This window comes from Xiphophorus couchianus, chromosome 23 (assembly GCF_001444195.1).
Source record: "Xiphophorus couchianus chromosome 23, X_couchianus-1.0, whole genome shotgun sequence".
Classification (NCBI taxonomy): Eukaryota; Metazoa; Chordata; class Actinopteri; order Cyprinodontiformes; family Poeciliidae; genus Xiphophorus; species Xiphophorus couchianus.
In genome coordinates this window covers 21,316,633-21,329,934 of record NC_040250.1, presented here as the reverse complement: position 1 = coordinate 21,329,934, position 13,302 = coordinate 21,316,633, and the positions used below count along the sequence as shown (strand labels likewise).

At 38.1% G+C, this 13,302-nt stretch overlaps 2 protein-coding genes across 2 annotated transcripts in view; one reads left to right on the top strand and one right to left on the bottom strand.

The window, feature by feature from the left end:
* The window catches only part of ctnna1 (catenin (cadherin-associated protein), alpha 1), a 74,112-nt gene that overhangs the window by 36,539 nt on the left and 24,271 nt on the right, over positions 1-13,302 (bottom strand). The window contains exons 8-9 of the mRNA XM_028008298.1: positions 2,747-2,827; positions 2,301-2,453 (exon numbers count right to left, since the gene is read on the bottom strand). Coding sequence (XP_027864099.1) covers positions 2,301-2,453; positions 2,747-2,827 — 234 coding nt within the window. The remainder of the gene's footprint in view (positions 1-2,300; positions 2,454-2,746; positions 2,828-13,302) is intronic.
* Positions 6,412-11,907, top strand: lrrtm2 (leucine rich repeat transmembrane neuronal 2). The gene is made up of 2 exons (XM_028008299.1): positions 6,412-7,156; positions 7,725-11,907. Exons 1-2 carry the CDS (start codon positions 7,153-7,155, stop codon positions 9,359-9,361), a joined length of 1,641 nt encoding a protein of 546 aa, XP_027864100.1. The 5' UTR covers positions 6,412-7,152; the 3' UTR covers positions 9,362-11,907.

The window sequence follows — 13,302 nt, the reverse complement described above, 5'->3', positions numbered from 1 at the left end:
TTGGGCAGCCTGCAGTTGAACTATTCATAAAAACAGACCCCAGTTCTGGTTAGTCCAAGAAATAAACAGTGGGTTTTGCATTTATTGCATATTTCTTCCCTGGATGATGAAGAACCAAGCATAATACGATAAAGATTTAAAAAAATAAATAAAGAAAACTCCAGGCTAGGTTAATTGTAATAAACCTCGCTGACCAGAGGATTGACTGCAACTTCCAACTATTCAAGGTAACACTAACTTCTCAGTAACTTCAGTTACTCAAAGGTTTTTGTTGAAACAGTTTGAGCACTGGGTATTTGTTTCAGTAACGTGTTGTATGGATAAGAACATTACCCACCTGGCTCTAAGTAATCAAGTACCCAAAAGCTTTTGATTAGTAGGTTTCTATAAGGACCACTAGTCAATGCCAATTAGTTTGACATTTAATAAACAACCACATTGGAAGACACAATTCGTGAATCAAAGAAAACAAAACTAATTTTAGCAGCATTCAATGACTTCTTTTGGCAGCTGGTAAACTATTGAGGAAATTGAATAAACTAATAAAACTGGATTACAAATTCTCAGAAGCTGAAGAATGTTGCTCATTTTTCACCTCCAAGGAAGAGATATCAAAACACATGTACCGTACTCAAAAGGTAGTCAGATGAAAACAAGTTTATGACGTTAAGTTTGGCCACAAATTAGTTTGTGCTAAAAACCATAACAACTTACTAAAAATATCCAAAAACGTTATAAAATATCCAAAATGTTAAACAGATACTGAACATGAAAATTAACCTCAAAACACTGAAAAAAAGCCTTTTGGGTATATGCATGGATAAACTTAATACATCGACTCCTGAACAGAAACAATATTGTTCACAGACCAAGTCATGCTAATAATCAAGGCTGTAATACAGGTTTAGTAAGACCTGTAAAAACTAGATAAGTCTTATTGCATTTCTTTTTTTTTGGATTAGTCTTGTGAAAATTAAAAATATCAATTATGTTCAACTTTAGAAGCAACATTAATACTAGAGATTGTAACGTAATGTGACAGATAAAGCTTGTATGATTACATGGGAGCCCAGCTGTATGGTAGGATTTTTGATTCTACTCCTCGGATTCATTGTTCAGACCTTGAATATTTTGATGCATACTATATAGAAATGCCAATGCCCCATTTAACTGAAGGACTGAATAGCATACATTTTTACCAAAATAATTTTAAAAAAAGTTAACTTCGTTTATACAGTATCACAGTTCTAAATCTACACACTGATTGTCTGTTTCAACGAGCCTGCAGAAGTAGAACAAGCATTAAAAAGTTCTCCAATGTCAAGCTCGTGACACTCAGGCCTTTAGGAGCTACTTAAGGGTTTACACCCCAGTGCGGTCCCGTTTTCCCTCCAACGCTTCAGCGGGTTCCCCTGGCGAATGAGAACACTGCCTTGCCTTGACTGAATTTAGTGATTTTGCCAGTACTTACAGCCAGTCATTCAAGGGGATGAGTTACTTAAAAGTTAGCAACTCTTTCTCCAACAGAAGTATTAAAAAAAATGTCAAAATGAGATCTGAAAAAATACAATAAATATTGACTTTTCAGGGAATGACAGCTGTTGCAGCCAAGCAGTATCTCTGTGCAACCTTTCTAAAGATGGACGTCAGCGTAAATGAAAGCCAATGCATGAACTGTTTCAATTGGAATAACATGTTTAAATTTGCTACGCAGAAGCAGTTAATTACAAGTTTGTATGTGCTGCCTGTGACCCATGAGCAAAGGTATAAATTAATAGATATCTAGCCAATGTCTAGACATTCTAGGTCTGATGAAAGGAGTAATGATCAGCATCAGGATCCCCTGGCAACTCTGATCTGTTTTGCATCAGCTGTAACAACAGCACTCACATTAAAGGTAATTACCACTAATTAGCGTTTACTGACAGATATAAACTGATAAATCCATTTTTCCACCCCTGTAAGCTATGGTTGTATGTGCTACCAGTGAGCATTCAGAGGTTTCTATAAAGAAATACATTTTTACAATATTTCACATCACTGAGTTTTGTTAACTTTGAAGTGGAGTACAGCAGATATACAGATTACAGCCGATTAATCTTTGATCGTTCTGTAATCTGATAGTACAGTACAGGGAGAACAGAATGTGCCCTTTACAGAGACAACATCTCAACCCAGTAAAAAGAAACTATTGTTTCCATTATGCAATATAACATTTGCAAGTGGATTCTTCAATTCTGCTATAAATCAAAAATGTTAACGAAAATCAAATATATGTTAAGGTAAATATTTTTAATTACCTCAATTAACTTGTTGGCATGCTCACGAAACACTTGAGCATATTCCTTTACTTCCTTCTCGTTGCCATTCTTGGCAGCTTCAATCAGGACAAGAAGGGGAACATTAGTCTCCAGGAAAGAGTCAGAGACGTGGTCCATCACGGCTTTACGCAGCTGGAAATCAACAAAAAACATAACAAAGGCATTACAAACAATGCCACCTGCATATTTCTACATGAATCTTAATATCCTAGTTACACAGAAAACATCTTGTGGCTGAAAAAGAAAAAAAACAGTTTGAAAAAACCTTAATTTAATATCACATTGGTACATTTTATTTTTTTAAATATCTTAAAAACCAAACCTAAGCTATTTGATGACAATTTCTTTTGATCTGAACAGTTCAGTGAGCACAAAAAGAAAAGGTTTTACGAGAGCTGAAGAGACAAAAGCTTGCAACAACATACCTGTCGGCGAAGATCTCTGGTCTTCTTTGTCATCCTGTCGATGGCTGTGTTCAGAGCATCGCTCTTGTCTTTTCTTCCTGCCTGAAACATAAAAGAAGAAAATGCTGAGCATTAGAATTCGGTGTTAACCATGGATCCATTTTGTAAGGGACATGTACTAAACAGATGTTAAAACACTCAAGGGTTTAATTAAACTGATGTGTTGTGATGAATCTTGCACATCGTGTTCAAAGACACAGGTCGACAAAAATGAACACGAAGAGTTTCTTTTACAGGACGCATTACATAAATAATAACATTTTGGAAGAAGAAATCCCTGCTTCTATTGACTTTTGTAACTTTCTTTTGACATATAAAGATGTGACATATTCTTTACTTACAGCAAACATACTCTGCATAAATCAGCTGGTGAATTCTTCCCTTTGCCGTTCAATAAACATGGCGGTCATCTACATGTAGATGACTGCCATATTTTAAAAAATGGCAGTTATAAAAGAAAAAAGTGGTTCAGAATGAGGAGGTTTTCCTACTCTGAGCAAAGTTAGTGTTCTTTATTTTATGTAATTTACACAGAAATGTCCCCCTGCAGCAAAAACCACCACATTAGCCAATAAATTGTTAGGAAAATGCCAGATCTTCACACTGAGAGCAAGTTTTTTAATAAAGTAATTCAGTTGAATATGAAGGAAAACACTAGCAGCAATCAGCCAAGGAAATATTTCTTCTTTCATTTAACCTGCAGCCACCTGCTGTAATTATTTATTTGTGTATTAATGCAATCAGCCAGATTGTGACTGTTGTAGTGTAATGTGATTACATGTTCACATTCCACGGTTCAGGCTTGCTCCTTGTTGTAATTGGTATGTAAATGTTACTTGCCTCACAGTTACTAAGATTGCTGCAGCAAATTGTTACGGAGTGACACCAAAGTGGCCCCTTTCGGACCGGACCTTGCATCCAATTAAAGGGAAGCTGCGCATGGTTTAAAGAGACATGGAAAGATGTGGATCGTTTTCAGCTGAGGCATAATACAACAATGTTTTGGAAAGCTTTGCAGCATTGCAATCATGGCAGCATTTTGAAAATAATGTGCTCTTCTTGTGAAACATTTCAGGTTGAGCCCTGGGTTTTCACATCTTATTTTTTGAGATGGGAAAAGTACTTCAAAAAAGAAAGAAAATCACAACTAGAACAAGGAAAAATCATGAATTTAGATGCATCTAAACTTGTATGAAGATGGTTATCGTTTGATCTCACATTTGATTGAAAAAAAAAGAAAAAAAAAACTGTAAATACTCTAAAAACATCCCCAGTTTGCCCTGCATGTGCAGCTCTTCAGACTGTCGAAAGGGCATGTATGTTGAATAAAAAGTAACAATTAAGTGCAGCTGGCTAACTGTGTAAATTATGTACAGTAACATTTAAACATTATAGGCAGTAGTCACACCACAAAGTGCTGCACAGCAGTCAGTCCTAACCTCAACTCCCCATTGAGAGCAAAGAAATGCTCAGTCACATTCTACAACTCGCTCAAGCATAACCTCAAAATGTAAAACTTTCAAGAAACATGGAGAGATGGAGGGAGACTGAGGAGCTGAGCATGAGATGCACCCATTCTGAAAAACATTATAAAAAAGCCTGCAGAGGAAAAGGCAAACAACTAGTGAAGCTCTAGGCATTTTATCCCCCTTATATTGCTGAAATCAAGTGCAACTAACACCATGGATAGTGGTGGGACTGACCTCCTCTCTCTCCCCGCTGCCTATTGGGTGGGGGGTTATGCAGATACTTGGGAACCAGAGAGAGCCAAGAGCACAAATCCTCCATGATTTTGTGTTCTCTGGATGCAGTGCTGCAAAGAGGTTTAGCCTCCTTTACACCTACCATTTCAATCCTGTTCTATTCATGTCTAGCCTATATTTCATATCTCTGCCAGAGGGTCCAGAGATCTTCAGGTACTTATTATAGCAGCAGTTTCTTCTCCACATCTTTTATAACACTCCAGCTAGTCATATTCTCTCCAACAAAAACATGTCAAATGACTTGAGCTAGACAACCTTAGTTTTATTGAACAACATCTAAAGTCTCATGGCTTTAGATGAGCCATGAGAAACATAATTTCCCCCTTGTACAATTCATCTCCAACATCAAAAAAGGATGAACCACCCCAAAATGTCTACGCTTTTCCTCACATACTCACCTTATACCCAGCAAGGGAACCTACGTTAGTGGGAAATGTAGGCAAGTGACCCAGAAAGTCACAGCCAGATTGGTGTTTAGTTTAGTTTCAAGATATGAGAACTAATGGAGCAAATTAGACAACACAATGATTGAATTAAAATAAATCTTGCAACATTTTTAATAGAATGTTTGCCTTTTAATTCTACCCTTTGTTTCTTGTCTAAGTTGTAAATGTAAATTACATTCACTGCTGGAGCGTGGCTGCTATGGAAGTGCATGTGAGAGAGATGTGAAACAACTACATGATTCTTTAACCATTTACAGTGGCTATACACTACAACAGAAATAAAATTGCTCTAAAAGGAGGAAATTTTCTCAGATTTTCTTTTAGTGACCTGAAAAATTAGCGCTAAATGAACATTAACTACTCCACTTATCAAATTTGAAATCTGTGTCAGAAAACACAGCTTAAGCTGTCTTTATTCCTAACATTACTGATGTAAATCCTTGAGATGGCTAATGCTGTTCAAGAGTGTTTACTCTTTGTTCCTTCAGCTCAAAGCAAATGTCCATGCTTCATTTATGTCATGAATATTTCCATCAAGATTAGATAACTGTATTAGCACATTTCAATTCCAGCCCTGTAAATCATCAATATTCAACATAAGTGACTTGGTTTAAATGGAACATGCCAGTTTCTCTTGTTGTATAATACAAACATTGACCGAAAATATGAACTCATGAGATAAATGTAAGGTAAAAGCTAGAAATTATTACCCAGGAAAAAGTTGTAGTCCCACTCCCCTTTTTCTCTGGGTCAATCCAAGAAGTACAACCTCCTCACTTGGATTGGTTTCTAGGGTAAATTTCTATCCTTGTAATCTGATTTGGCCCTGGTTCCTAAAGTGGAGACAAAATTACTGAAATAATGGCCCCAGAAAAGTGCCCTCTTTACTGGAAAAGGTTCTTGCAAAGAAAATTCACATTTAGACTGCACTGCTAATGTCAAATTTATATGGAAAGTCCTACATATTGTTTTCCCGTGACCTGGTCCCAGACTGCATACCAGAACATTCAGCGTTTTCTGTAACCTTTAGAAAGCAAATTTTAGTTACTCCACTCAGCAGCTGTGCATGCATTGCATAGCAGGAGTGGAAGAAAAGGACAGGGCAAGATATGAAAATGACGACTACAATAAAAGGGAATGTATTATATATGAGGCAATGCAGTACCTTGTCATTCATGCTCTTTCAGCCAAAACTTTTGACTACACATGGGTTATTCTACTACGTATTCGCTGCTAGTAGAACAACACCATGGAGAGGCTGAGATTTACAGCTGTGGTTAATTTCAACAGCAAGCTGCGGCAACACGTTCAAGGTATCAATATTCTGATGGTGACGAGCCAGTGGGAGGGAAAGGGGAAGCAAGAGGGAGGTGGAGGAAGACTAAGGTGCACAAGAACTGTGTATGAGGCAGGGAGCAAGTGACTGAGCAGCAGAGTGAGAGACTGTTCGTGTGTGGGAGAGAGAAAACGCGGGAGAGAGAGAAACAGCGGTGATGATCGACGCCAGGCTGCCACCACTCTGCAGCAGAGAGTGGCTGCAACAAAAAGCACAGAATAACATCCCCGACTCCCCGCTCTGCTTTTTTTCTCTCTCTGCGTCTCAGCTAGCGGATGAGGGCTCCGCTCACAGCTCTGCAGAGGCTCTGCCGAGACCGAGCCGGCGTCAGACGCAAGATCGCTGCCTGCCATCAACAAGTTAGGCTTGGACGACCAGAGCCATGAAAGAAAAACACTTGATTTTCAATTAAAACGTCACAGACATCTTCACTGCAGTGGAAGGAAATCAAAAGGGTAAAAGAAAAAGAAGAAGAGGGAGCTGCTGACTGGAGTCACTCTGGATCTAACTGATCAACTTGATAAATATAATACATATATTTCTATCAAGGATTTGTGGGTTGAAGGAGAAAAGATTTATTTCTTCTTTGTGCTTGGATTTTAGGGGACTCTGGCAAAAACACAAGGAATAAACATCTTAGGACATGGAATTTTACATTTTGTTTCATTCGGGTGGGTTCAGAATTGCTCTATTTCAAAAGAAGCCGATTCCTTTTGTGTTTACTCAAAAGGGTTTTTTCCCTTTGGATTTTTCTTCCATCCCGTTGCTCCAAGAGTCTTTGGAAAAGGACAGTTGAATGCAGCCTCCGATGTACACAAAAGAATGGGTAAGTTAGTCTTTTATATGGCAGCTCTGGTCATAAATAGGAAATACAAGTAAAGAGCAAGAGGTTGAGAACTAAAAGCTCTTCTGCTTCATTTATGCACTGCAATACCACCCCACCACCCTCCAATTTTCTGCTCTTCACTGACATAAGTTAGGAAGATGCATCTTAGAAAATAAAATTTGTTGTACTCAAATATTTCTGTAGAAATCTGGGGAAAGCTTTTTTTGATTCCCAACAATAAATTTGCATTCAATTGTTACAGCACAAAAAAAAGAAAAAAAAGAGCAGGGTAGCCTAATTTTAGAAGCAAGAAAACCAACAGCAGGTCACGTGTAATTGATAACTATATTCCTCATCATATTATGTCCTTTTTAAAGCTGTGATTGAGGGCAGCATGCTTGTGTTCATTTAGTTAAGTTGCAAATGTAAAATGTCTTGCCTGTTAAAGGTCCGGAAAAAAAAGATGGAGAAAATTGGCACCATTTCTCATCTGAATTAATAATAGGTGCTCTGCAGAGATTAGCTTTCCCGCCCCAAAGTTCATTTTCCTTTCTTTGAACCGACCCAGGTTTCCATTCAAGGTGGCCATTGGTGGGACCTGCACCAGTGGCTGTGAGTGTGATCAGTATGCTCGTAGCGTGTCTGCTGTCTCCTGCATCATGCACAACCTGCCCTCAAAAATGCCGCTGTGAGGACCTGCAGTTCTACTGCGACACCCAGGAGCTTAAGGCACCACCAGATGGTGTGGACAAGGGCGCCTTGGGGTTGTCGCTACGCCACAACAGCATCACTGAGCTCTCCCCTGATCAGTTCTATGGTTTCAGCCAGCTCACCTGGCTACATCTAGACCACAACCAGATCACCACGGTACAAGAGGATGCCTTTCAGGGGCTCTATAAACTGAAGGACCTCAACCTGAGCTCCAATCGTATCACCAAGTTGCCCAACACAACCTTCATCCACCTCATCAACCTTCAGATCCTGGACCTTTCATTCAATCAGATGACATCATTGGAGCCAGAACTGTTTCATGGACTTAGGAAGCTCCAGATACTTCACCTCCGCTCAAATTTACTTCGCACTACACCTGTACGAGCGTTTTGGGACTGCCGCAACCTGGAATATCTGGGCCTGAGCAGCAACCGTCTACGGAGCCTTGCCCGGAATGGATTTGCTGGGCTCATTAAACTCAAAGAGCTCCACTTGGAGCACAATCAGCTGACCAAGATTAACTTGGCCCATTTCCCTCGTCTCCTTGCCCTCCAGTTTCTCTATCTCCAGTGGAATAAGATCAACAATGTCACGTGTGGCATGGAGTGGACCTGGAGCACTTTAGAGAAGCTGGACCTCACAGGAAATGAAATCCGTGTCCTGACACCTGACGTGTTTCAAACGCTGCCAAATTTAAAAAATTTGCTACTGGATAACAACAAACTAAGCAGCTTGGAGCCCCAAGTCTTGGATATGTGGCAGTCTTTGAGTACAATTGGACTGTCCAGCAACCTTTGGGAATGTACCAAAAGGATTTGCTCTTTGGCCACATGGTTGAGCGCCTTCAAGGGAAGGTGGGAACATTCCATTGTCTGCCATAGTCCCGAATATGCCCAAGGGGAGGAGATACTTGACGCCGTCTATGGATTCCAGCTTTGCCAGAATTTTTCAGCACCAGTCATTCAGACCATCAGTACAACCACAGACACTACTACGGCTGCTGAGATCACAAGCTCCTTGTTTGGAATTATGCAGCCAACCCCCACACAGGACTATGCAGAGGATTTTGGGAGCTTTACCACACTCACAACCACCACAACCACAACACAAACACCAAGCACTGCTGAAGCAACTACTGCTTTGCTGGAAGAGGCAGCTGTAACAGATGATTTCTTAGCTATGGACAACACTGTCATGACTCATAGGGTCATCATTGGAACTATGGCCCTTCTCTTTTCTTTCTTTTTCATAATTTTTGTTGTGTATATCTCACGAAAGTGCTGCCCCCCCACCCTGCGGAGGATACGCCACTGTTCTGCTATTCAGAACCGCAGACAGATGAGGACCCAGCAGCGACAGCCAATGGCAGACCTAGCCACACAGGTACCCTATAATGAGTACGAGCCCAGCCATGAAGAAGGGGCTCTCGTCATCATCAATGGCTACGGGCAGTGCAAATGTCAGCAACTGCCTTACAAAGAGTGTGAAGTATGAACTCCTATTTATTCCTAGACCATAAGGTTCGTCATTTGACCATTTCAGAACAAACAGGGTTTGCTTCTTTAATTTGTTTCTGGTTTCTGTAAAAAGCCTAATTTCTACAAGTGACATTTGAAAACATGATCAATATCGAATGCTACAAAGACAGAGACTGGACAGTAAACAAACTATGTGGAGATAGTCACAATTTTATTTTTCTATGAAAGAAAGGTTGTTCATATCAGCCAGGGGCAATCATTTTAAATAAGAAAATTGTAAACTGTGAGATTTGTCTCTACATTGTCTATATTTTGCAGCACAGCTTAATTAAAAGGGTCATACAGCCCTTTGCTAACAAAGTACCTAAAGTGAAGGGATGCGATTTTGTAATGTTTTATTTTTTTTTGTTTTCCAAAAGGTTAAAAAAAAAAACATTTAAAATATTGTTTCCCAAATTCATCAGAGGCACTGAAATTAAGAAGGTTCTTACTAATACTCAATTGTTTGAGAGTAGAAACCTGAAAAAACATTACATTCACCAAATCAGCGATATATCAATTTAACCAACAACCTTAAACCAGATAAACTGTTTTTTCATAAATTGTAGCTGCTACTCCACACAAAGAATAAAAAAAATGTTCAATTATATTAATTGGATGATTTTCTTTTTTGTCAGATATATGCTCAAAAATCCTGATTTGCAGCCAACAGAAGGCATTCTGCATTTGGGCTTTTGTCTATCACATTCAGCTACTAGAAATAAATCCTTAACCTTTGGGACACACCACAGTGTGTTCAACTATGGTTAATATCCAATTTATCTATCTTTAAAGGAAAAAAACAACTACAAACCTTTAGTGTACAATTATTTGTATATGGATTACACATTTTGTAAAGGCCATACAAACTGTGACCATAATATATTTTGGGGCTTAATTTAATTAAGTACAATATGCTGATTTGCCATAACAGGATCAATTTCTAGATTTACGTGATATGCGAGTAGCAAGTGAAAGGGCAATGAACAGAGCAAATGCCAGAACATTTTATGCTGAAAATAAAAACCTCTCCCAGAAGCCCACCCTCTTACGCTTACACTCTAATCAAGACTGACGGGTTCAAGATTGAGCCAATTAAGGCAAGGCAAAAAGAATCTTAATATTCTGTGTCCCACACCAGTGAACCAGCAACATCTAGATCTTCCATCAGTAAAATGTAGTTTTTTGTCATCATTTGTGAGATAACACCAACAACTCCCCTAAACTTGTTTTATTTTATACAACAGCATCAATAAAACTGTAACTTGCAGTCTGAAAAATGAATTCACATTCAACAAATATATCAGTTCTCCTGTTTGAACTAACAAGTGTTGAGCTAAACTGTGCTCAATACTCTAGGCAAATTGAGATCCAATGATAAGCAAACAGCAGGCTTTGGTGAGGACACATTTGTATGCAGCAGAGAGAAGATGTGCATTAGCATCAGTCTGAAGCTGCTGCTGCAGCTTCGCACTTCATGTTCGATTCAAGAGTGGGGGCAGGGTGAAAGTAAGTGGGATTGAGATGAATTGACGGGATGAAAAGAGGGCACAAATTGTTAGATAACTTAAGTTTAAAACAACTTAATAATAAAATGGAATTTATTATAATTGCTTGTGTTTTAAACATACAACACAGCAGCTTTTGGTTTCATATCACTCCGCAATGAGGCATTGCTCTAATTCCACAGCACCTTTAAAGAAGATGTACCATATGACAAGAATGAGAGCATTTCTCTATTTGGGCAGAGGCAGAAGGTATTATTTGTGGGTTTGTCTTCTAGGTTATGGAAATTTGGCTTCAGGCTTTTACATAAACACATTTGTATAAGTGCGTCTCTAAAAATTCTCATGCCATCAAACACAAACTGTGTAAGTAAACCAAAAACTTTTTTACACTTTTAGTTAAGACCATTTTTTCCAAAGCCAAGTAATTCCCTTTCTAATTTCAAGTTTCTCTTCCAGCTTCGCACTGCTTTTACTGCTGCCCTTCTGACCTTGCATGTTCAAAAGTCCAACTTTCAGTGACATACTTCTCAGTTTCATTCAGTAAACGTTACGAGACCCCATTTTCTGATGGATACAAAAGTAAATTAAATTCTATGAGTTATGGCAATCATGACATTGACATTTTACGGTTCAAGACTACAGTTGTACCAAGTGACTGAAAATCCACAAAATTTGTAGGATTATGCATCCCTTTGCACTTTGGCTCTTTGTAAACTGTTTTGTTTCCTCCCGTCATCCTCTAGTTCTTCTCTCCCTGCTAAAAAAACGCTGAAATGAAAAAAAAAAAAAAAAAAACTACAAGAATCCCTACTCATCTCGAAACTCTTTGTGCAAAACTGAATGCTTTTCTCTTCCCATTTTCCTTTTGTATTGTAATATGTACAATTTCATATCTGTATAGTGGATAAGATGTGCCAAACTGGAAAAAAAAAAAAACATTGTCCCTTCAAAACATATATTTTTTAAATAAAATGGTTATAATTGTTTGCAAATCGTTTGCGAACTAATGTACGCTGACATCTTGTTTTGGTCTTTCTTTCAAGTCAATCCATTACACAATTTTAGCATTAATGTACATTGTTATATCTTTGGCTGCACCAGTAATAAAAGTTGGGCCAATATAGAAATTAAAATTGCAGTTATGGCCAATAACAGTGATTATCTATCAATCTTTGTTTCTGTGCCCAGCCATCAATTTACATATTAACCTTTTAATACTTAATATATCATATTGATTTTATCAAGCTGAAATAGCTCATGGTTACATGAAAAAAAAAGAAAAAAAAAAACCAACATATTTGAACTACTGCTTTAGTTAAATGTTGGCTAAGAGTTTTTAAACAACTAAGGATGTAATTGTCCTCTTAAAATTACTCAAGTAGCATGCATTTTACCAGTGACATTGCAAAGGACATTTTAAACACATCAGATCAATTTGTCTTCATATATTGAGGCATATATTTAGATTCATATTGTATCGTGCAATATTGCTGTTATTTTAAACATTGACTTACAAAAGCTATAGCAAAGACCAGCAACAGCTCTAATCAATGTGACGCAAACCAGTAATGGGAGTTTAGTGAAGGTAAAATTTGCTTGTTTAAGAGTGTCTCATAATGCCCAGGTGAAACTGTCAGTCTAATCCATGCAAGAAGCTAAAAGATTTGCGTTACAAATTAATTTGAATAATTTCAGTTACACAAGAAAGACTTTTTTTTTCTTTAATTAGTATACCCCATCTTTTTACAAAACCCCAATTTTTCATCCTTAAACTTCCTTTTGATTTCGGGGTGCGAATTAGGACAAAAGTCCATTTATTCCTATAGAAATTTGTTTGTAATCGTATAAGAGTCTGCTCTGTCGGAACAAAGTTTGAATGTGTCTGATGTTTTGGTGAATCTTACATTCACCAATCATCTGATTATAAATTAAGCAGCCCACTTTTGTTTCCCAAAGATATATGGTTCTTCTCTCTGTGATCCAATTATTCTTCGCAGTATGTTTGAGCTGCGGCTCAACTACAGCTCCCAGACATGGAGTTGTTCCCAGGTGAACTGGAAACAACTATAGCCAGCAGGTCTTAGTGTGGGTGTAAAATTGTATCTGTGTGTGAACGGTTTGTGATAAAGAGGTGAGCTGTCTACACAGAGCAATGTTTTTTTGTTCTGTTTCTTTATATAAACCCCTGAACAAAAAAAATAAAGCAAATGTAACTATTGCACCATCCTAAAAAAAACAGCAGGAGGAATCCAAGTACTTTGGAGTTTAAGTCTTTGCTTAATAATTCAATGGGCAAATCAAGTACTCTTTTGCAAATACCGCTCATTTAATATCAAAGACTTCCTCAACATGAAAGTTCTTCTAAAGGCAGATTAAGAGTTATGTGATGAAAACAGAGGGCTCTAAAACA